The sequence below is a fragment of the Coffea arabica genome, chromosome 10c (genome assembly GCF_036785885.1).
Source record: "Coffea arabica cultivar ET-39 chromosome 10c, Coffea Arabica ET-39 HiFi, whole genome shotgun sequence".
Lineage (NCBI taxonomy): Eukaryota > Viridiplantae > Streptophyta > Magnoliopsida > Gentianales > Rubiaceae > Coffea > Coffea arabica.
Window position 1 is genome coordinate 51,830,985 of NC_092329.1, and position 24,221 is coordinate 51,855,205.

General features: G+C 35.5%; 3 protein-coding genes and 1 non-coding gene across 14 annotated transcripts; 1 reads left to right on the forward strand and 3 right to left on the reverse strand.

Moving 5' to 3' along the window:
- Positions 1-245: 245 nt before the first annotated feature.
- LOC113714221 (L-type lectin-domain containing receptor kinase S.6-like) lies at positions 246-2,439 on the reverse strand. The gene has a single exon (XM_027238012.2). The coding sequence runs from the start codon at positions 2,437-2,439 to the stop codon at positions 319-321; it is 2,121 nt and encodes a 706-aa protein (XP_027093813.1). The 3' UTR covers positions 246-318.
- Positions 2,440-3,568: 1,129 nt separating this feature from the next.
- LOC113714792 (protein MITOFERRINLIKE 1, chloroplastic-like) lies at positions 3,569-7,837 on the reverse strand. Of its 11 annotated transcripts, none has more exons than XR_011822275.1 (3): positions 6,418-7,830; positions 5,721-5,834; positions 3,569-4,135 (listed from the first exon to the last, which is right to left on the reverse strand). XR_011822275.1 is itself a non-coding variant. In XM_027238867.2 (2 exons), the coding sequence occupies exon 1, from the start codon at positions 7,714-7,716 to the stop codon at positions 6,451-6,453; it is 1,266 nt and encodes a 421-aa protein (XP_027094668.1). In that variant the 5' UTR covers positions 7,717-7,830; the 3' UTR covers positions 3,569-4,131; positions 6,418-6,450. The 11 variants fall into 11 exon arrangements, 7 of the variants coding, with proteins under 7 accessions (XP_027094668.1, XP_027094666.1, XP_027094667.1 ...); XR_011822276.1 differs by having other exon boundaries at positions 3,569-4,187; XR_011822278.1 differs by lacking the exon at positions 3,569-4,135 and adding an exon at positions 4,218-4,941.
- Positions 7,838-11,752: 3,915 nt separating this feature from the next.
- Positions 11,753-13,363, reverse strand: LOC113713699 (U-box domain-containing protein 28-like). Its single transcript, XM_027237483.2, has one exon. It carries the CDS (start codon positions 13,315-13,317, stop codon positions 12,007-12,009), a length of 1,311 nt encoding a protein of 436 aa, XP_027093284.2. The 5' UTR covers positions 13,318-13,363; the 3' UTR covers positions 11,753-12,006.
- Positions 13,364-22,649: 9,286 nt separating this feature from the next.
- On the forward strand, positions 22,650-22,723 carry TRNAT-AGU (transfer RNA threonine (anticodon AGU)). Its single transcript has one exon. It is a non-coding gene; the product is annotated as a tRNA-Thr (tRNA).
- The last annotated feature ends 1,498 nt before the right edge of the window (positions 22,724-24,221 follow it).

The following is a 24,221-nucleotide window of genomic DNA, read 5'->3' on the forward strand; positions in this document are numbered from 1 at the left end:
AACAACTTACTGACATAAGAAGTTCTGGAACCAGACTGTTGAAAGTCTGACCAAAAGCCTATTCAAGTGTTTGTGACGAAGTACAAAAATTGACATACTTGACTAAACTAGAAGATGCCCAGAGGAGATAGAAAATCTCAAAGGTTCTATTCAACAGGGAAGTGAAGGTAAGTGAGTAATCTCAATGTACCAAACACAACATAAAACTAAATTTTCTGACTTCAGATTTTACGCGTGAAAGTAGAAGCAATGTGTAGAGCATATCTGCTTGCGAAATATCTGTACATCTCTCGAGCATTTGAAGGAATGCTTTTGGCGCTAGTTCCTGCTGAATTGAGTTCTAGGGGTGGACCATGGTGTGTTGTCATCTGCTTCTTCACCAATGCTCATTATGTCTTCAAGTATTCCCCCTGGAAGAACAGATTGAATCCTAACTGTTGGTTTCCTTGGTGGCAAAGAAGGGATTGGAGCTTCCCCTTGAAGCATCCTTGCAGCTTCCCTCATGGTAGGCCTCTTCTGATGATCAGGGTGCGTGCAGCAAAGTCCAACCATGAGCATCCTTCCCATTACTTTCCTGTTAAAGCACCTCTTCAGTTTAGGATCAGCAGCCTCAATTAATTTTCCTTTCCCCCACAATTCCCAAACCCAATCAGTAATCACAATTCTGTTGTCCTCGACTGGCCTCCTACCTGATGCGACTTCCAGTACCACGACACCAAAGCTGTAGACATCACTTTTCACTGTTGGAACTCCGGAAAAGACATACTCGGGAGCAAGATATCCCATTGTTCCAGCTGGTACAGTAGCATCTCGCATTTCGAGACTGCGTTGATACACCGCTGCTAAACCAAAATCTCCAAGCTTGGCATTGAACTCAGCATCAAGCATTATATTACAGGCCTTAACATCCCTGTGGATTATCTGATTAATGCACTCTTCATGCAGATATACCAGAGCAGAGGCCACACCAAGTACTATGTTTGATCTTCGCTCCCATGTGAGGAACTTTGTAACACTGCTCCGGCCATGCAGGATCTTATCCAGACTTCCATTAGGCATGTACTCATAAGCCAGGACTAACTCATTCCTCTCGCAGCACCATCCCTTGAGCTGAACTAAGTTCTTGTGTCTCAAGCAGCCAATCATTGTAGCAAATTCATTGTCAAAAGGAATACGCCAGGCCTCATCAAATGAATTGTGTGAAGGGCCTATGCTTTTTCCATGAGTAAATCTCTTAATTGCTACATTTCCACAGGAAGGAATTTGTCCTTCATATACAACTGCTGAGGCACCTTCACCAATAATTCTGTCCTCGTTGAACCCCTTTGTAGCTTCCTTTATCTCTCTCAGTGACAAGTATTTTGGTACTTTATAGCTCTGAAATCTGCCAACATGATATTCAATGTGCCGCTCTCTCTTGGCTTTGCTTCTATTCCTCTTTATGCAACATAAAATAACAAACAGAGCAACTGCAACTAGAATTACTGTGATTACAGCTGAACCTCCTATGACAAGAATCAATCCAAATTTCCATTTTCTTGAACGATCAAAATTTAGGTCAAGATCCCCTGGAAAGCACGCCAGACAATCCCCTTCTTCAACTGTATCCATAGACAATGTTGAAGATTGAAACCAGAAAGTCTTAAATCGCCAACGACTAATACTATGAATAGCTGATCCTCCACCATTAGAAGCAGTAAATCCCACATGCATAAATTCTTTAAAATCGCCAGTAAAATCAGCCTGAGCAACAAGAATAGGACTAAGTGGCCTAACCTGAGAATATCCCACCCATACCCTGATCATCTTCTCCGAATTTCGATACTCAATCCAAGCAGTCATCTCCTTTCCAGCTTTAAGATCAATCCCTCTTGAGACGACGTCAACAGAAGCCAAAGATTTAATTTGTCTCACATCAACGCCAACATGGTTCCCATTGATATCATCAAAAAAGGGATTATAACTCGTGTCAAATTCTACAGCAATGAATGAATCTTGAATGTTGGAAACTTCTTCCGGGAGGCCCATCCAACCGTCGGTAATGCTTAAAGAATCCATATTGGAAGTGACCAGAAATGCAAGTCCATCTCCAAAAGGGCAAGAAGGGGTGGGGGAAATGTTGAATGAAAAGCTGCAAGAGAATGAAGCAGCAGTGCCTTTGGATGAAGAATCAAGAAACCGAATTGGGTTGATGTAAAAGGCTCTGCCAATGCCTGAAAGAGAGGTGGAAGAAGCTGATTCTAGGGTGGATTGTGATGGCAAAGTGCATTCGTGATCTTGAGTTAGTCTGATTGAATCGTTCTCAACGGATGCATCCCCAAAAAGGGTGACATTGTTTGCAGGAAAATAAAGTGGAGCTGAGGAAGACAAAGATGATGAAGTGTAGGCATAGAGAAAAAGAAGATAAGCCCGGATGAGTATGGTTGAAGATGAACGCATTCTGGGAATTTGGAGCTCAAGATTCAAACTTTGATCAAGAAATGGAAAGTTGAGAGTTCTCGGAGGAAGTTTTCTCAAGGATTTTCATGGGTTGATTTTGATCTTGGGAGCTCATGAGAAATGACAGATTGGGTGATTTTTCTCCAATTTACAACCAGGGATTTTGGAGAACGTTGCCAAGAATCAAGAAAGTGAAAAACCCCGTTGATAACTGCAGAAAAAACGAAGAAAAATGAGGAGGGGAGGAGGGGAGGAGGGGAGAAGGGGTTGAATCTTGCAAATTGAAACGTGGAGTGGAAAAATATGGCGGGGAAATCAGTTGTAGGCTTTGGAGTAACCGGAATGTTAGGGAGCGCAAAGATTTGGTGTCAGAGGGACTTGGGCTTGTCTTGTGGGCTTTTTCTGTGTCGTTTTTCTTTTTTCGTTTTTGTCCATCTGCCTGGTTTCACCTAGTAGTAGCAACCTTCTATTGCTATTAACAGGCCTCATTTTTCTGGGTTAAGAAAAAAATTTTCCATTTTTTATTTGTTTTAGGGGGTGCTTCGTTAGTGCTGTCTATTTTTTTTTTAAGGTAAAAAAAAAGTTAGTAGGTTTGACTCCAATCACCAGTAATAAAAAGAGTTTTCTACTTAAATTGGACTTTACTTTTTTATTGAAATTTATAATTAGAATATGCTTCTAGAACTATGGGTCACCTATGGAGATTCTTACAAATCGCCTATCAATACAGCTCTCACTTCTTGTAAAGCTCTCACTTCTTGTAAAGAAGTAACCCGTCCTTATCAATTGAGTCAACTTATGTTGGCGATAACAAAAGATTAATTCAATTAAAATCTGAAAGAATCGTATGCTTCGTTTAGACTTTTTCTTAGGTAAATGTAACAGGTTTGCTCAGCACCAAGAAGGTTTCCCCTTCAATGGATTTGCTGTTTTTTTGCAGTAATAACCACATGAAAAGCAATAAAAAGAACCCCTTTCAATGGTTCTCTTAGCGAATGAGCAATGATGAAACAAGCCACGTACAAAACTACAGACATAGAATTTACCCTGTTCAGGGGTGATTCTCTGGTTCTGTGCAGGGTGCACAACTTCATGCTTACTAAGTACGTCAAGAAGTAGGCAGTAGGTGTGAGCAGAAACCACATTGCTTGAAGGAAATCCAATCCAAGGACAAGATTATTACAGATTTTTCCATACATAAAGGATGCGAGGACGAACACATTTTTTTTTCCCTGATAGAAGACATAATCATTAACTCAAGAACAATTAGAATTCCGTCTTCCTGTCTCTCTAGTAGGCGTTCAGTTTGTACGAGCTGCTGTAAATTAAGGGTCATATGGGGAATTGTGATGGATACAACAAATTGTTTGAAATGCTTATGACAAACAAAAGCTTAGTTTAAGAACATTTTCAGGTGTCAAAAGACTTTCAGCGGAACTTCATCATCATCCAAGAAAAGCAACCAAATGAATCCAAGAACTTCAGCATTTGAGTTCAACAGAGGTAGCTGGAGTTTTATATTGGAGGAAACAACTGGGATAACAAGAATTTGTATCAAACTGCAACTCAGCCAAGTCCCATCTTGAGGCAGCCATTTAAGATCGCTACAGTGGGTAGCTCCACCTCAATTTTTGTCTCTACCACCACATCACACATGTTGCCCTTCTTGCTGTTGATCCGTCAAATGTTACACTGCCTATGACTAACAACTCATCAAAAAATGAAAAACGTGTAGATGTGTCGAATTACTGCAATATCATTACAGGGGTATAAGACCATTTTGATAGGTGCAGACCAAAAAATGCCAAGCATGAAGATCATGAAGTACCATCAAAACCGCAATTGTAACATAAAATGCAGAAATAATGATGAAAAGCATTAACATCAGAAGATCTTAAACAAGATTACAGGCAAAGGTTTAGAGCATGTGGAAAAGTGCATTTATTATTGGAAACTGTTTCACCAAGATACTCTCCATGACCAAGCTGAGACATAAGATATAATAAGAACACAGCCATTTAAGTGCTTCTTGAAGATGTTCAAATATAAGATGGACTGTAATTGATTGAGCAACCTTGAACCAAAAACACACATGGGTCCAATCAGATGCTAGACAAATTAATAGTTCTGTATGGTCACCCCCATACTTTCCGTGCAACCCACATTCTTGTAAACCATGAGACTTTTATAGGGAGCCATTATCCATCACTCTCCACTTTGTTTCCTCCAAGCAATACAAATATTCCTCTGTTTTTTCAACAGTGGAATTTCACCCTTCTACAGTGGTCTCACATGGCAGAACAATCTCACAAATAAACCTACTGGGCTTAAAAAGACAGCTTGGCACAACAACCTTGCTCAATTCTATTGATTGTTCACTTATCTGTTTTAAAAGGCTTTCATGGTCAGCTCATTCATGTTCTCAGTTCCCACTATCAATCATATTCATGCTCAGCCCTTTGATTTGCTTATAACAACCTTAGCATGATAAGGTTCATGAACCTGAATAAGTCAAATTCGAGCTCATAATTGTTTCAAACTCATACTGTATGTTCTAAAATGCAATTTGAGAAAATAAAAACAACAGAATCAAATTCAACTTTTGAAAATATGCACACTTTCCAGGCATTAGTCATCATAATAAATAAAAATAAGAAAATAAGTAAGATTAACCAACTTTAATTTTTTTCACTTAAATTAACTCACAAAGACTACAATGCTCAGAAAAACTCTTTAGCTCAATTTTTTGCCAGTTAACAATTCTCAATGCAGTTGAATCTATAGGCAATGGGCATAAATATCTCTTCATTATTGGCTCAGTTCAAAAGAAAAGTGTGAAAGCTCCAACACCCGGCAATGTCAGAATAATAGTACAGACATTGGACCTTTTATAGGTCAAAGCAGTCATAACATGATTAAGAGATAAAACTGATGCAGGATGTTACAATCTCCTTGTTGTTGCTGATTCAAGTTCACTCACATCATTACAGAATCTAACTCCAAGTAAGTTGTTGATATATTGCTTAGTAACCATACTGATTGACATTTCCTTTCTTTAATTGCTCCTCATTGCAGACCTTTAATCCAGCAGATAACCCAAGTCAAGCTTAAGCATGTTTACATGGAATCAAACAGAATGGTGGACTGGTTAGCTAATATGGGAGTGGCATAGGAATTGGATTTTTTTTTCCCTTTTTTCTTGTATTCCTCAACCTGTAGTTAACACATTTTGTATAGATGGAGCACAATGAGATAAATTTCCTTGAATGATTGTAACTGACCTTTGGTTTTTCAATTAATGAACTTCTTTTACCCACCAAAAACAATAAAAGACCGCCTAACACTACTTTTCGTCTTAGCTTTTGGCCTTCCTGAGCCTTGCATATCACCATAACCTGCTCAAGGCAAAAGCGCAGTGACAAAGTGACAAGGAATTTTCAGATCTTAAAGTGAAGCAAAATCATAAACTCAATAGTTCCTACAAATGGCCAGTCTAAGTAAGTTTCTACAAATGCATCTTCTGTCATTGATCCGACCTGCTGACAGAATAGGGTTTCGATTAGTTCCTATAATCAGACACCAAATTAGATGGACGCATACTACAGTTTAACTGACAACTTGCTCCCTTAGCTACTGACGAAGGTTTACTTATGCCCCAAATACTAACAAACCAAAATTTTACACAGAAAGAAGAATAGTATAGAAATCACTCCAAATTAGGTACGTTAACAGAAGTTTTATTAGAGCAGAAGGACTTTATAAGGTTTGATTCAGGTATTCTTTGTAAAGTATAGAATTTTCGACAAGATATAATGATCTGTAGACTACATGAGATTCAAAAAAATACAAAGAAACAGATACCATAAAGCAGCATCTCTGAAGAGGTCAAGCGTTCTTAAAAAATCAAGCATAAGCAGTGAAGAACCAGAAGAAAGGATGCGTAAATTAATATAATTGGAAATGAAAAGGAGGAATTACCCAGATGCACTTGCAAAGCACCTCGTTGCCACTTTATTCACTCTGATTGACCGTGGATGAAGAATCAAGAGCCATGTTCTGAAGCTCCTTCTGCTTCAAATACTGATGCAAAATTGTGAGCCTAGCTGTCTCAAAGGCAAAGTAACCAATTGCAGAAAAACAGGCACTATGAACAACTCTAGGCCCCATTCCTCGTGTAAACCCTATCCAGCCTTCTTCCTTCAAAATCTGTTTAACAGTAGCTGAGACACCACTATACATTACAGCTGCAACCTTATTCACAGCCTCCCCATGAACCTGAGTCATCAATCTTGTCTTAACCACATCCAAAGGAGTTGTCAGTGAAGCTGATATGGCTCCAGCCAATGCACCACAACAGACACTCTGAAATGGCTCCAAATGAACCTGATGAGTACTATTCAATACCGCAGCTTTAAGATACTCAAACGATGAATAACTCAACACCCCAGCAGGCAAATTTCTCAGCAATGTAGCACTATATCCAGCATACAATCCCAAAATTCCATCTTTTTTCAAAATTTTCAATAAAACCTCCCAAGACCTCCCCTTTGCACCAGCTTGCATCCTCTGAGTAATTAATTCCTTAGGTACCATTATAGCTGATGAAACAATATTCCCCATAGCCCCAGCAGTAGGGGGTATCAAAACAGCTGGATATTGAGGGATTTCCGACAAAACTGACTTTCCAAACTCACATGTCCCAAAATACACAGCAGAAGAAGCCGTAGAACCAACAATCACCGCAGAAACTCCACTATAGAACCCCAAAATTCCCCTGGTTTTGAAGGTCTTAACAATGGCATCAACTGTACCACTATAAATTTCTGATGCCCCCTTTGTCTGGAGCTTAGTCTTGATTGTGTCAAGAGGATGGAGGCAGACATAAGTGAATGCACCAGCAATGCCTCCACCAGCAGCACCCATGAGGGCTTTTTCCAAAACAGAGAGATTCTTGAACAGGGCATAGACTTGGGGAGAGCCTCTTGAGGCTGGTTTTAGCCAAATTCGAGAAGTGGGGTTTTCTGGGTTTTTGATTTCAGGTTGAATGGAGATTGAAGTCGATGAAAATTGAAGAATCCTTTTTGGGCTGAAATTTTGACCATTTTTTATTTTCTCTGCTTTACATGGGGTATTTGTGAGGCGACGGAGGGATGAGGTGCTGGTGGATAAGAGGGTGGTGTTAAGATTGTTGAAGAGGGTATTGAAATCTTGGAAAGTTGATGAAGTTTGTGAATTTGATGAGAGAAAGCCGAGGGGTTTGCTGGTGCTAATTTCCATTTGTGGGGATTGGTCGCTGCTACCAGAGTTGTTTCATTCAGGTCATAATGAGGTGATGGAGAATACTTGGGAGGCGTTTGGATACTGTGTCGGAAAGCCAGGTGTAGAAGCAGCCAAGTAGGTACTAGGTAAAGCAATCTTGAAGCATCTTTTTGCATCTCTTCCAATCACTCAATTTAGAAAATTTTAGAATAAAATCCAAAAACCATCTTTAAACGAGACATGATCTATGGGTGTGTTTTTTTGTTGAATTGAGGGCAACATAGTAACAAGGAAAAGCAACATAGAGATTAGAATGAGTTTGGCCAAGAAATTAGGTTAAAGGCAGTTTATTATGGTGTGAAATGCAGTAATTGATATGTTAATGTGATTTCATTAGAAGAGAAATATATGCAAAACTTTTGCATCGCATTCTTGGATGAAGAGGAAAAAATCCTTCTTTGTTCTTCATTGCACATTTTTTCAATGTATAAAAAGAAAATTGCTGATGTTTGTTAAGATTTTTGTGTGAATTTGCTAACCTATATGATGTAAAACACTAAAAAATCTAGAAGCCCTAAACCATCACTGTTGTCCACTTTTTGCTCATGATCTAAATTTTATCTCCGACTGAATTTTGAACAAGTAAAAGTGCATAATTTAAGAACTTCTGGCCATTTTAGACGCAAGTCCATATGGAATTGAAAGGCATTTTTGTCCACCCGTAATCAAAAGCATTGGGAGCAAAATTACAAGAACATAATCATCTCTTTCTCTCAGAGAACCAACTATTTTTCAGGGATTTGTGGACAAATTGATGGTGAGATTAAAAAAAATTGAAGGGTTTTCTTTTTTTATTATGATTGGCAAAAATGTCCTTCGATTCCATGTGAACTTATATCTAAAATGGTTAGAAGTTCTTAAACTAGAAACCTTTGATTGTTCAAGAATCAATCAGAGACAAATTTTAGATCATGGATCAAAAGTCAACGATGTGATAGTTTAGAGGCTCCCCAGTTTTTTTTTTTTTTTTTAAACTACTCAAACATTGCTAAATTTGAGCAATAAGTCGATGCTAGGAGCCAAGGCGCTGAAATGGAATTGTAGTTTGTTAATCATAGTTCTCATCTATCCTGCGTCTCTAAATTCTCAATCGGTTAATTGACCAACAGACATAATAAGGCTTAGTGATGATTGCTCAGGAGTTTCCCTTTTAAGAAAAAAAAAATGATATATGTGTTTTGTGTATAGTTTCTCTAAAACTGATAATCCAATTGAAGAAGATTTTTTCTTTTCATAGCTTGAATTTTTGCTCAATCAAACATAGAAGGCGGAGGAAGTTGCTCCGGTAGACATCTGGTGCTTTACTAATAATCCTTTCTACTTAATAAAAGTTAATAAGAATTTCTTATCATAATCACCCTCCTGATTAAGTTCTACATTTTTTTTTCGAAGACGACAGCAGTTGTATAATCTAATCTATGCTACACTAAGGGGGAGGGGGCGGACCTAAGGAGACCCAGAGATAATCCGGAGGAAACTAAACCACTATCGGATCAAACGGGTGCACAACACACCTGTCTGAATTTTTTTGAAACAAACCGCTTAAATGTGACATTTTTGTGGGAGGCAAGGTCCACCCCACAAAGCTAGGTGGTGGCCACCAGCCCAAAGTTCTACGTGTTTCAGCATTTTCTACTCTCAGTTTATTGGATGCCTTGTAAATTTCTTCTAGAGTTCATTTTTGTCTCTGTTTTTCGTTTGAAACGCCCTAATTGGATCACATTGTTGCCTGTTCAGAAGGAAGACTTAGCCCAATCTTGTCACGTTCAATAACAAAACTAGCTTCATTCTTGTTCTTTTTGTACATAAACAAAGAGGCCCAATCTAGTATTTGACAGGCTATTGACCCAGGTTAAAGCCATAAGCTAGTTCATCTGCCTATTGTCTAACATCCATCCAATGCCCCCTCCCTAAGACCGAGAAAAGTAAAGCCCATTTTCTATTTGGGAAAACTTGACGTTCGCTAACATCTTTTGTCTACCAGTAAACCTAGTCAAAAATTGAAAATGAATATCATAATTACAAGATTCAAAATCCTAAGCAACTACCGTAGTAGTAACAATACAGCAATTGATAGTAGCAAGAATAAGCTAGCAACATAAATTTCAAGCCATTAGACTTTACAAGCATCAAATAATTTCTCTTGTAATGGGAGAGATGTGTTAGATGGTACAAGAGGAGGGAGTGTAAATGAAAGATTTCGAGTTCGAACTCCTACTTACACTTATAGGTAGCAAAGAAATTCATTTAACTAAATTTACCCATACTCGCTCATGAATAACTGGATACGAGTATCTTAAGTTTTTATATATGGGTATAAATTAGTTACCCAATAATATCCACTTAATAAATGGATATAATTAGATAACTTACCAAACCCAATTAACCCCATTTAAAATTGTTTTTCCCAAGCCTCCACTCTTCCCTAACCCATTTAGAATTTGAGACCTGCGTTTGATTATTGAACTCATTGTTGGAGACTTTCATGTATTAATATTGCTAAAACATTGTATATAGTAGAATGTTTTATTTTTCAGCCTTAACAAATATTTGATGGATTTTTTACGCATATAGATATCCTACTTATTTTTTTTTTCATATTCTTCATTTTGTTATGATGTTAACTATTTTTGTTTAATTTATTATTATTAATATTTGTTGCTTTATTTTATCATTTTTTTCCTTGTAATTTGTTAACTAGCTCATTTTTTAGCATTACCAATGTATGATAAGTTTTAGCCTCCCTTCCTATCTTTTCAAAATGAAATTTTAAATTCACACATGGAAAAAATGCTAAGGATTGAAAGTTTTTGGATGAAGTTTTTATGTTAATTTTCATAGTACTTAGTTCAAATTTTTATATTCTTATTGTTCAATTATTAAATAGCATGTAATTTTACAATATAGAGCACGGACGTGAAAAAGTTGGTAATTAGGCTTATTGAATATTATAAATAAATATTTAAAACTGATGATGGATGCAAATGGTGGTATAAATTGATAATTCAGTTTGCAAAATTGAATGTCAATGAGTTTACAAAAAGTTAAAATAAATTGGTTACAAATGAGTAATTGGGTTACCCAACTCATTTTTTTGACTCACTTATACCTATTACTCATTTCAACCCGCCCAAATCACCCATTTTGATACTTTTGCTTACACTTAAAAAAAAGAAAAAGATTCTTATGTGAAACTGTAGACTTCATCTATAGCAATACTATTTTTTTTGGGAGAAAGAGATTCAACTTTTGTATTCAAACCAAAATGTGTATCATGCATTTCTCTAGTTTAACTGAAATTTTCTTTTCTCTTTCCCTTAAAAAGATCTCTACCCAAAATTTTCTAGTTCACCTAAAATGGTATGGGAGTTGTTAAGTATTCCCAAAAAAAAAAAAAAAAAGAAAATATATATAGACGCACACGCATTTAGAAGTCTTTTAACGTCGCTTTCTTTGGAAGATGACTTGTTAATAATTTTTTTTTTTGGATCTATCTAAAGAAAGCATATAATTTCCTGGCTTACGGCATATGATTGACTAACCCTGAATTCGCAATTTTCTAACGAAATTAAAGAACTCTTTCACACTCATTTTCACACCACGTATGCATGTGATCAATGGAATTTAAAACATGTACTGGCTGTTGATCAAATTGAAGCTTTCTAAAGGGATGACCACAATTATTTTCACTTACTACATTCTTGACAATGTTTGAGATGCCAATATACCACCAATCACATGTGCAATCATCCAGAACAAAGCAGAACTTTTGATTAGGAGCCCGTTCATAAACAACAATGCTAAAGCATTTTGTAGATAACAAAAAGAACCCTCTACACAAGAAAATCTTAAAAAAGAGAAGACAAATGTACATATAGCAGGTTCGAGGTTTTGAATTTTAATCTTCCGTTCTTTTTTATCTCCTTGAATCCCATCATTCCTTTGCTAGAAAAAATTAAAAAATTTAAAAAAAAAAAGTACATATAGCACAAAGTTGAGAGTATCAATCGAGGAGATTTTGTGTATTGATGATTCTTCTTGCACTGTAATTTCCAAGTCAAAGCAAAAACTTCCCATTTACAAATTACAAGTTGGTGGTATGGTAGTCCACCTTTTCAACTACAAGTATGCCAATTCTCCACTAAGAGAAACAAATGAGTAAACAAGTTGGTTTTTGTCATGGTTAACCATTTTAGTCAATCAAATACGTACTAACACTAGTCGCTATTCAACAGCATTCAATTTCAATCAATAAGGCATGATATGTGTGGTCCTAGTTTCATAACTAGCCAAACACGACTTGGAATTCTTCACCCTCAAAACCTTGACCAAGTCACCACACATTTCCCTCACGCCGGCGCTACAATCACTCTGCATCACCAACAGCACTTTGGTCACGCCGTTGACTTTCAACACAGCCTCCTGAGCCGTCCGATCTCGAGCCAAGCAGCACAAGCTCCAGAGCACCACAATCCCATGCTCCGTCGCCACACCCGAACACTTCATTAATCTCTTAACCACTCCCATAATGCACCCCTCGTCTTCACTAATCGCAGCTCTCCCGTCCGTACACGTGGCAACTGATGCCAATACCTCCGCGGCCTTTTCTATAACCGGTCGAGCCGCTTCTGAACCGGATAGAATCTCCCCCACGGTTTTAACGATTCCGAACCGGACCAGCTCCTTTTTCGCCGTTTTCGAGGTTGATACTGCGATCAGAGCTGATAAACTTGCTTCGACGGCGCTGCTATCGGTTTCTTCGTTGCTTAATTTGTATAATTCGAATAATAATCCTTGTTTTTCGGCGATTTTCCTTTGAGAATCGGCGTCAGAAGCGATTGATTCGAGAATCTTAGCGGATGCAATCCTCGAGCTCAAGCTACCTTTCCGAAAAAACCAGAAGAATTTGGACAAGTAATCGAAATCGCTTTTCAAAATCTTTTCGTTCAGTAATTCTTTCACTCCATTTTCCGGTGAAATAATCTCCAACACCAAAAGAATCTGGTCTGAAACCTGAGTTTCTTCGGAAGTTCTCAGAATTTCTACCAAATTGGACACTCCGACGGCTGAATTCGCAACAAACCTCCGGTTTTCCTCAGAAAACCTAACAAATTCGATGAGCTTTGTCGCCGACGAGGCTGTGTCTCCGGAGGAGAGGTTTTTGATGAGCTCGAGCGCTTCCGATTGAGAGATGAGAGAGTTTCGCAAAGACGACGACAGTGAAGAGTTCGGACTGAGCTCCGGTGGCGAGGAGGTGGTGTGGTGGACGTAGAGATGAATGAGGCGGCGGAGAGTGAGGTTTGGAGTGAAGTCGGTGGACGGAAGAACCTGCATGGTCGCCGGACAAGTATTGTGGCCTTGAGAAAGCCAGGCCTGAATGGATGTCCGGTCGTATGTGACGCCGGTACAGAGACTCACCGGAGACTTCATCACGTCCATTGAAATCGGGCACCGGAATAAGTTCGGTACCGTAAGATTAAGGTACAACTCATCTCTTTTAAAAGCAGCATTAGTACTTCTACCTATAGCAGTAGTTGTTGTAGTCTTGTCGCCCACCATTTTTTCTCTCTTGTTTCTTCAGCTGAAAGATATCTTTAGCAGAGTAGAAAAATGGGGGGCTTATATGTATATATATGAAAGGAGGCGGAAGAGAGGAAAAGGGGTGACGTCGTTTTGGTCAAAGTTTGGGACTAGTTTTAAAGTACACGAGTACGACTACCGTCCAAGTGTGAAAATTTCGAATTGAATTAGGATTTAAAAATTGATTTTTTTTTTCCATACAGGAGCGTGGGTCCTACGCGTTGAAATATTAGTTGGGTATGTGTTGGAAAATTGGGATTATGGAATTTAGTAGTATATGCATGAATTGTTGTGGCATGTGTGTTGGGGTATCCAAGTCAAACGGGATTTGTTTTTGGATCTTGGGGTCCTGTATTCCGTGTTGTATTAGGTGATGCATCAAATATATTTTTTCCTCTTAGAACTTAGAAGAGGTGATGGACCAACTATGATTGAGGTAAACAAATTGGTCTCTAGAGATTGAACCATTAAATTAACTACAAAGGAGTTGTAATCAACAAAAGATCAAGACTCTCCTTGGCCCCCGCCCCGGGGAGGGGGGGGGGGGAATCCAGCCGCAGGGCAGCGTAAGTTGGAATACTCCTGTGTTGATAAAAAAAAAAAAAAAAAAACCAAATAGATCAAGACTCGAGGGTTCAAGTCAAACGAAATAGTAGATAGGCAAATAATAGTTTGTTTGGATAGTGTATTATTTGAAATATTATTTGGAATAATTACTGTAGCACTTTTTGTGATGTGATGTATGTGAGATAAAAAGGTGATTGGGAATATAAAAAGGTAGGTTGGAAAATGTGTTTATGATGCAAGCGAAATATTATTTGGGATAATTGGGGTATCCAAACACTCTCAGTAGCATTTTTTAAAAATATCTCGAACACCCGAACTTTTGTTTTAAAAAGGAGTGATGAAATAAAAGGATCTAAGCCTTTTTAGAGCGCCAATATTATCGTATTTTATTAGAATCAGACGTCTTATTATAGGTTAACTTGTGTTACGAGAGATTTTCAGAACAGTGATGAATTGTGTTTTTTGTCATTCATTACTAACATAAATATCATCCTGCATGAAACCAACTGTGAAGACTAGACGAACATTATTATTTGTCTGATGGGCTCTTAAGTTAATCTTAAGTTAAAAACTTTGACGTGTTTTAGATCGTAGCTCGAGTTTTGGCTAATGGTTTTAATTTGTAAAGCATGTACATGTGTGTTTGTGCTCAGACAGCACGGATTATTAAGAAACCGAGTTTAGAGACAGTTGTTTAAACTATTAAGAATTTTATAGTACTATCTGGGTACATTGATCCTGACCAAAATGAAAAGAACTTAATTTTCAAATGCGTGATGAATCATGGAGTAATTAGTAAGAAGAATTTTGTTTCCCTCTTCACTGTGATCACATTATATACTGAAAGTATTGTATGGTTTTAGGCCTGCGGATATAAGAGGGATTAATCAGTAACAGTTTTTGCGAAGTCAAGAACTTTCTAAGCTGGAATCAGTAGTTTTTCTTGAAATGGAGGGTTGGAAAATTGGGGATATGCACATTTTTGTCAGTCATCCTTTTCTCTGAAGTTTGAGTTTGTTTATATATGCTTAATACCTGAAATAATCAGCCAAAAACTTCACCAAATTCCAGCCCTGTATGACTTTCCTTTTCATCTCTATAATCCGGATGTAGTAATTCTTTTTTCATTTTCTTGCTTAAAACTCCTATTTCAACTTTCTGTCTGAAATGGTCATGGGAAACTAATGCAGCGGCTACTGCCACATGCTTCCTAGTTCAATTGAAGACGTAAAAGAAAGGACAAGAATATTTTCTTCTTCTTCTTCTTTTATGTCGAAAAAAGTTTGAATGAGTTCATTCGGATCACCAAAATGGGTAAGAAGATGAGAAATTTGGTCTCTCAAAACTAGTAGTTTCCATAGTGTCCTTTGGAATATGGAATTTGTATAAACACAATTTTCTCCTCACCAAGCCCCATATGGAGGGGGTAAAAAAGTACTACTGCATATAACGTACTAATTAAATCCAGTGATTGAGAACCCATAAAAAAGCAGTACGTATATTTTATGACTGGTTTATGGGTTTATGTTACATGATTGATGTAATCTGCTATTTATGGGTAATAGTCTATTTGGTTGGACGCAAATTGCACTTTTTCGCAAAGTATTGCAAATATTAATTGTCATTTATTTTCTTTCTAATCTCATCTGGCTCATATATCTAATAATAGCCAAACATATGATGCTAATATAGTTAAAATTGCAGTTTTTTTTTTTTTTGGGTTTTTGAATTAATCGCATAGAAACTCCCACAGCAAAAAGTTACTTGCATGAGTATATCTAGCTACATGCATGTCTCTTCCCATCATCTGCACGAAAATGGTCAATTCTTTTTAGTTTTTCTAATCTATTTACGCACCATAGTATTAATTACCCAATAGCCATCGATATCATTTACTTAATTATGGTCATAATCAATATTTTAAGGAGGGAATAAAATAACCAATTGCTAATGCTTGTCTTGTTAAACTAGATGAATCAAGCACAACTTGTCTTGTTAAATTCCAAAAATTGCCAACAATATGAACTTTGTAAAGCATCAAATCAATGCTGTTATTGTGACCGATTGTCAAGATGGGGACTCGGTTTTACGAAGGAAATCTCCATCTGGATTAAGGATTTCCTACTCTCTTTTGTGAAGTGATATAAATTGATAATCACTATTTGTTCCTTAAAGATATATTAATCATCCTATTTTCCGTAATTAATCCTATTTTCCTTAAAGAATTCTTATTTTTCCATTTTTCTTGTTTATATCAACAAATTATTATATTGCTATAAGGACATAGTATAAAAGCACCTAGACTTGGGTAGACCCATCCAGGTCTTAAAAATTCTAATGGCTCACGCTGTGCCATACCACTTGGTGAGATGGTGTGACACAATTTAAATCATACATACATACCCAAGTGTGAGTCTAAAAATACATACATACATATATACACACACACACACATTGTAATTCTTTCAAGAGAGAGTTTTTTGGGTACAAGAAGGGGAAATAGTTTACTTAAGTTATATACACCTAATTGGGGGGGAAGTGTTAGGGCAATATTGCTATACTTGAGGCCTCGTAAGCAATTTTAAGCTTTCAAGGAAATATCTTTATTAAATTGAGTAGGCCCTTAATTGATGATGCATTCAGAAATTACACGTATGAATGATACTTCTGCTTTGTAAAATCTTAAAAAACTCCACCATCTTTTGACTGAGATCTTTCTTAAATAACTTGGCCCTTAATTAATTATCCATGCCTCTTATTAGTGGTCTCATATCTACCCAAAAACAAAAAAAAAAAAAAAAAACCCTAAACGGTTTCGTCAAATATCCACCATTTTGCTGTGGTAGTTTTGAATATTCTAATGATGCAAATTGTCAATGCATGTGGGCGGTGGTATCCTCGCTGGAAACCTTTGTATAGTCTTTTGATTGAAAGTGTACAAATAAGAATAACCCCACCCCCCCCCCCCCCCCAAAAAAAAAGGGCACCGAGACTATGAAAACAACCAATAATGATATTCATAATATCGTGTACAAATATACATTTGATTGCTCCATATCTTGAGCTAAAATTTGTAGTTGTCTATAGTGATTCGACTAGTTGGATTTGACAATATATCAGGTCTTGAACCCCATGGTTTCTAAGTATGCAACTCTTATCATGAATTGATAGATTTTATTGTCAAATGCAAGGATGCTTGAAAAGTTTCAACCTGGCGCACCTGTCTACCCTGGGTGGATTCACACATCAACCACACTACATTAATTATATTGTAATTATCCTTGCCAATACTACCATAGAACTTAATAAAGTACTCCTTCCGTTCCACTTTGATAGTTCTGTTTCTTTTTTTACACAGTTTAAAAAAAAATAGTTAACTTTGTTGGAAAAATAAATTTAGATTGCTATTTTCCTAAAATACCATCACATTAAATATAGTACAACATTATGGGAACTTGAATTGATGGTAAAAAAAGAATCAACTCTCATTAAATGGGGTAAGTTTATAGTAACAACTACTTACATTGAATAAGGGTATTTTAGAAAAATTAAAATACAACTATATTTTTCAATTGGAAAGTGGACTACAATTTGGGACAGATGAAAAAGAAATACAGGACTATCAAAGTGGGACGGAGGGAGTACATTATAAGACAAATTTGGTTAGGGAAAAAGTTAATTTTGGTGGGTAATATTAGATTACTTAACTGTTTAGTCATTGGAACTATAGATGACTTCATATAAAACTACTTCAATTCCAGGGAATATGTAGGTATTATTTTGTTCATTCTCTTTTCACTACCATATGTTTAAAGCAAGTAGCCTTTTGGTAGGTAAAAAGAAGGGTTTTATTGTGTCAAGAGGAAGGTTGTTTCATCTTCCACTCACTTATTCCCTGCCTAACACTTCAAACTCATTTTGAATTGAAAACAACTGATCAATCACTATGGAGCACAGTTCAAAAAATAGATGTGCACATAAAAGTTTTCTTATATAGCTAATCTTGATGTCCAACTGAGTCTTTCTTGATGAGTGGATAGAAAGACAATAATATTTTTGTGCCCTCAAGTTTTAGTGGTCAAACAAGATTTGAAGGGAAGTTATGAAGATACCAAGAGTACATATACTTGATTGTATTGGAGTTTACAATCTATAACTATATGTAAGGTTATATATTCAAATTCATGTATTCTTTCTAGTATAAGAATACTCCTATTATTCTACCATATGAATAAATTGTCCAAATTCAGAAATTCAGAAAAAATAATGCATACTCTTGTGGCAATTTAATGGCAATTAAGATATCATTCGCAGGTACAATGATGAGAAACCAAATAGCAAATAAACGAGTAATTGAAAAATTAAAGCTATGTCATGGAACATACTAATAGATAACCATGGGGTAGTTCTTAAAGAACCAAATAGTCAATGGTGCCAAATTCCTGTATTGTACGTAATCCCTAAATTTCATCCAAAGTTATTTCAATTTTCAAACTTGGGATTCCAGAGAAAATGGTGCAATGACAAAGACGGACAGGACAATGACCAGAGTTTTAGATTTCTTCTAAACCAAATCAAGAAAATTATTAGCAATGTTTTCAGGGATGTGGGTTGTCCTCTAGCCATATTCTAGTGGCATTTGTCAACAATCAAGACTTTTTTTGATTGGAAAAAGGAAAAACATATATGTCATTAATTCTTTGTCTCGTGTGTGTACGTGTGTGTGTCTTTTTTAGTGCGTGACTGTGTGTAAAAAAAAGGAAGCTTATAGCAATGCTGTGGTGTGTAAAATGTGTATATGTATTAGGTTGGCATTAGTAAAGAAGATGGAAACACTTGCCACACGGTTTGAATATTGTGTTATAGACTCTTGACCATGCGGTCAAGAGACGTTAATGTCTTTTTACTTCTTGCACTGATACAAATTTCATTGACTAATGGGATAGAAATGATTAAAGAATTGATGATGATTTCATTTCTTGTTCAATATATCTTTTTTTTCTTTTCCTATTAATAGTAGTGATTGGTATGCATACAGGATAAGAACTTGTGTAAGGTTGCATGAAATATTGATGGATTTATTTCTCTCAGCATTCTACCTTCAAAGATTTCTCTGTCGCAAATTAAATGAGTCAAAATGTCAAGCTCTGGTTTTTGCCACTTCTACTGTATATTGGTAAACCCATTTTTGCAATACCAGTGAATAGATTTGATGTGCAATCACTATTGAACGATTGCCCCTCGGAGTTGGCTCGGCTGGTGCTAGGGTTGCCTAGTTAGATCCTGACACCGTGTGGTTCGATTCGACTCCTTTTGCCGTATTGTGTATTCTTGGGGGGTAGGGTGCACAAGCGCAGGGGATTAATCGAGCCAAAAGCCCGAACACCCCTACGTTGACAAAAAAAAAAAAAAAAAGAAATCACTATTGAACGATTGCTTTTATAATCAAATCTTTCTTCATCCATTATTTACAACTTCAAAAGCAGTTTATCTTCTGATTCAGTTAACTTGTAGAGAAGATTTTAACATAACTCAGCAAAGACATATTTGATAGAGATCAATCCTTTTTCCGGAGGGAGTTTGTTGGTTTAATTACTTATATTCTTCTCTTTACCATGAGAGGATATATGTTCCATTTATTCGGATATATGTAGATGAGCTGAGCCAGGAAAGAAGCAATCAATCTTGCAATTAGTGCAGCTGAATTTTGGAATTTGGTTGGAATTCTAGTTTGGTAACAAAGTCTACAACGTGTTTTGAATGAGAGGCGAGCGAGGGGATTTGGACCGGATTAATTGTGCTCTTGAATTCCAAGATGCCGATCAATGGTCAATCCCGAGCTTTACGCTTGGAGGTTATGACGTAAATCATAATTAACCATCATTTGGCCAAAAATGTTAAAGAAGAACAAGAATTTAGTATGGTAAAACCTCTCTAAATTAATACTCCATAAATTAATAACTTCTATTAAATAATGATTTTTTCGATCCCAATAAATGAATAATTTGGATAAAATAATAAGGTGGAAATTTTTTAAGAAAATTTACATAATTCTTTGATCCCGTTCATATCATAAATTAATAATTCACTAAAATTGCATATCATATTTTTCAAAAATATGAGTATATTGCTGTTTGTTTTTCTTAAAATTTAAATATACTTGAATCTTATCCCTAATTTTTCTTGTTGCATCTAAAAGTTCTAGTCTCACATTGCAATAAGAAATTATGAAGAATTATTGATGCTTAGAGTGCTTCTTTTCGCATAACAGGATCTAAAGCTACTATCTCATCCTCAACTTCATCATTAACAGAATTTTCAGTGATATGCTAATAAGAATTACTTCTTGTAGACATTAATAGAATTTAAATTATACTTGCAAATTAAGTAGATATGAATTGGTTTATGTTCCTTAAACTTTCAGTTTCCTTTTATTAATAGAATAATTTATATTTTTATAAAATAAAATAAAACTTTAGTTAATTAAATAAGTGTTTCTTTGAATTGTAAGTGCACCTGATAAATTAATAATTAATAATTTATCGATAAATTAACACATCTTTAAATTAATAAAATTTATATGATTCTAAGGTTATTAATTTATAGAGGTTTTACTGTATGAACTTAGTAACTCCTAAATCACCAATCATATTCTAAGCAACCTACAATATGTTGATGAAGTTTTTGGTCTAATAGTCCAAAATCTCCAAAATTGTGAATTTGTTCTCCAAAATCTCCACTAAGTATGTTGCGGTTGTCATTCATCCACGCACCAATAATTAATCGCTTGTAACTTTATTTTTTTTTTAAAAAAAAGACCTAAGGATGACAGTTGTAATTTGAACGAGTTATAATTAGGTGTATTAATTCCATGATCGTGGGTGGGTTACATATAATTTCATAATTAAAAAAATTTTGATTGTCTGGATGTGTATGGCAGAGTTCTCTACTGTAAGCAACTTGGAGACAATTGAAGTAGTAATTATCTTGATTTTGGTTTCCCATTCGGTGTCTAATGGTCAAAAAGTGCTGGCAAATACTACTAGAGGTAGAGGTGTGTGTATATATATACTCCCTCTGTCCCATTTTGATAGTCCTGTATTTCTTTTTCATCTGTCTCAAATTGTAGTCCACTTTCCAATTAAAAAATGTTGTTGTATTTTAATTTTTCTAAAATACCCTTATTCAATGTAAGTAGTCGTTACTATAAACATACCCTCATTAAATGAGAGTTAATTCTTTTTTTACCATCAATTCAAGTTCCCATAAAGTTGTACCATATCTGATGTGAGGATATTTTAGAAAAATAGTAATCTAAATTTATTTTTCTAATAAAATTAACTACTTTTTCTTAAACTGTGTGAAAAAAGAAACAGAACTATCAAAGTGGAACGGAGGGAGTATATATATATGTGTGTGTGTGTGTGTGTGTGTGAGAGAGAGAGAGAGAGAGAGAGAGAGAGATGATACATTTCAGTTATTGTAGGTTGCAATTATCAAATTTGAAATTAAATTAGCCCTTTTGTATATATTTTTTTGATTGATTGGCATGAGATCAGAAGCTTCTTTCGGTGTATTTTTGCCAATCCTTCGCAACTATGATGGCCTAACCGAAATGTGCTACCAATTGAGCAATTTCTCATTGACGTGTGGATTTATACAAAACTTTTTTTATATTAAAAATCATGTCAAAGTGGATATTCTGCTTTGAGCCATAAATTCGGACAAAGACTCGCTACAATAAATTCCTTTTTCTGGATAAGGGCTCACTACAATAAATTCCGTTCAGTTATTATACATGTTAAATTTTTACTGTACAAATATATTACTCCCTCCGTCCCACTTTGATAATCCAGTTTTCCTTTTTCGTCTGTCCCAAATTATAGTCCACTTTCCAATTGAAGAATGTAGTTGTATTTTAATTTTCCTAAAATACCCTTATTCAATGTAAGTTGTTGTTACTATAAACCTACCCTATTTAATGAGAGTAGATTCTTTTTTTACCATCAATTCAAGTTCCCATAAAGTTATACTCTAATTAATGTGAGAGTATTTTAGGAAAATAGTTACCTAAATTGATTGTTTCAACAAAGTTAACTCCTTTTTATTAAATTGTATGAAAAAAAAATCAGGACTATCAAAGTGGAACGGAGGAGGGAGTATAATGTTGTACTAAATATATGCTAAATATTTTATTCATCTATGTCACTTTTTATCTCAAATACAATAATATAATGTAAAAAGTACAATAATTGAACTGAATCGTACCAGATCCCAACTGCACTGGCTCGTCTCCCTTGGTGGGCAATACAATACGCTTTTGTGCGTACGTGAAGTTTCTGAATTATTTTACTTACAATTATAAATAACAGCTTCTTTTTCTAAAATTTATGCTTAATAATAATAGCTTTTAAAAAAAAATCCAAATAACAACACCTATTTTAAAGAGAAAAATAATGAACTAGGCTATATAAGAGGTTAGCCAGAAAGGAGTATCTAAACTAGAGAGGCATAGTGAGTGACAGGTTTGAAATTCTCCACTCTATGGCCAATTTGCCTCAAAATTTTGGTTAATACCTAATAATACCTCTTTAGTTACAACTCTCAATTTATCCCTTTAAATTTTCATTAATACATCTTCCACATATTTTCATACGTAATTAAAAGGCCGTGGTGGGGGTGTCGATGGCTGCAAATCTGTATAATTTTTCTATATATGTTTCTTTATTTTAACTTTTCCAATAGCTTTCGTAGCTCAGTTGGTTAGAGCACCCGTTTAGTAAGCGGGAGGTCTTGAGTTCGACTCTCAACGAAAGCATCCGTTCAAAGCTTTGTTGCTTGTTCTCGCCCCCAATTTTTACCAAGCTTAGCCTTAGTATGCCCCTACGCCACCTCTTAGTTGAATATTTTTTTCGCCCAATAACACCAACGTCAATAAATTGTTGCTTCTTTTCATGTGAAATACTTTGTTCCCATGCATCAAAGTTAAGAAGCGCACCAAAAAATAAAGCATTTTCTGTCTTTGCGTCCCTTCATGGTTCTTTTTCTTAAACCGTTTCTTCTTTTTTTTTTTTTTTCTTTTAATTTCTTTGGATGGAAATAAGGACTTCAAAATTGAGGTGTCAAAATGAATGATTTGGACGGGTTTAGGTTGGTTAAAATAGATAATGGGTATAAGTAAGTCAATTCATTTATACCCATTTAATTAGATGAGTATAAATGGGTAAGTCAAAAAATGAGTTGGGTAACCCAATTACCCATTTATTTTAACTTTCTGTAAATTCATTTAAATTCATTTTTGCTAACTAAGTTATCAATTTATACCACCCTTTGCACCCATCATTAGTTTTAAATATTTACTTATTACGTTCAATAAGTCTAATTATCAAATTTTTTTCCATTCGTATTCTATGTCGCAAAATTACATACTATTTAAAAATTGAACAATAAGAATATAAAAATTTGAACTAAGTACTATGAAAGTTAACATAAAAACTTAATCCAAAAACTTTGAACTTCTAGTATTTTTTTTCCTTGTGCAAATTTAAAATTTCATTTTGAAAAAGTAGGAAAAGAGACTAAAACTTCTAATAAATTGATAATACTGAAAAATGAGCAAGTTAACAAACTACGAGAAAATAAAATAATAAGATAAAATCAACAAATAATAATAATAATAATAATAATAATGAAATAAAAGTAGTTAATATCATAACAAAATGAAAAATCTAAAAAAAAAATATGAGTAAGGGAAGAGAGGATGCTTGGAGAGGGAAAACAAATTTAAATGGATTAATTGAATTTGATGAATTACCTAATAATACCCATTTAATAAATAAATATTATTGAATAATCCTTTTATACCCATATACAAAAACTTAAGATACTCATATCCACTTATTCATGGACGGATATGGGTAAATTTAGTTAAATAGATTTGTTTGCCACCTATACTTCAAAACTATTAACGGCTCTCTTCATGGTTCACCATTTCAACCCTCTACACCACTCTTTGAAAAAGAAAAAGAATATTAAACGCATTAGATGGAATGAAAGTCACACTCCATCAGCATTAGCTCAAATAAACCAGCAGCAGACCTTTTAGAGTTCATCGAAAAGTCACACTCTGCAACAGATCCGACTGGAGAGATGATGTGGATTAAGATTTTAGAGTTGGTCTGAACAATCATTGAACAAACCCAAACGTTTCTCTACTAAGTAAACTAGTTTGCCATCCACCGACAAAGGATTTTTTCCCCAAACAGTGGTGGTGATATGAAACTGCACCAAGGTTGCAAGAGCACTGAATCTGCCAA

Bases quoted from the DNA above. Each gene is read 5' to 3' on its own strand.
- LOC113714221 (XM_027238012.2), bottom strand. From the start codon at position 2,439: ATGCGTTCATCTTCAACCATACTCATCCGGGCTTATCTTCTTTTTCTC.
- LOC113714792 (XM_027238867.2), bottom strand. From the start codon at position 7,716: ATGGAAATTAGCACCAGCAAACCCCTCGGCTTTCTCTCATCAAATTCA.
- LOC113713699 (XM_027237483.2), bottom strand. From the start codon at position 13,317: ATGGTGGGCGACAAGACTACAACAACTACTGCTATAGGTAGAAGTACT.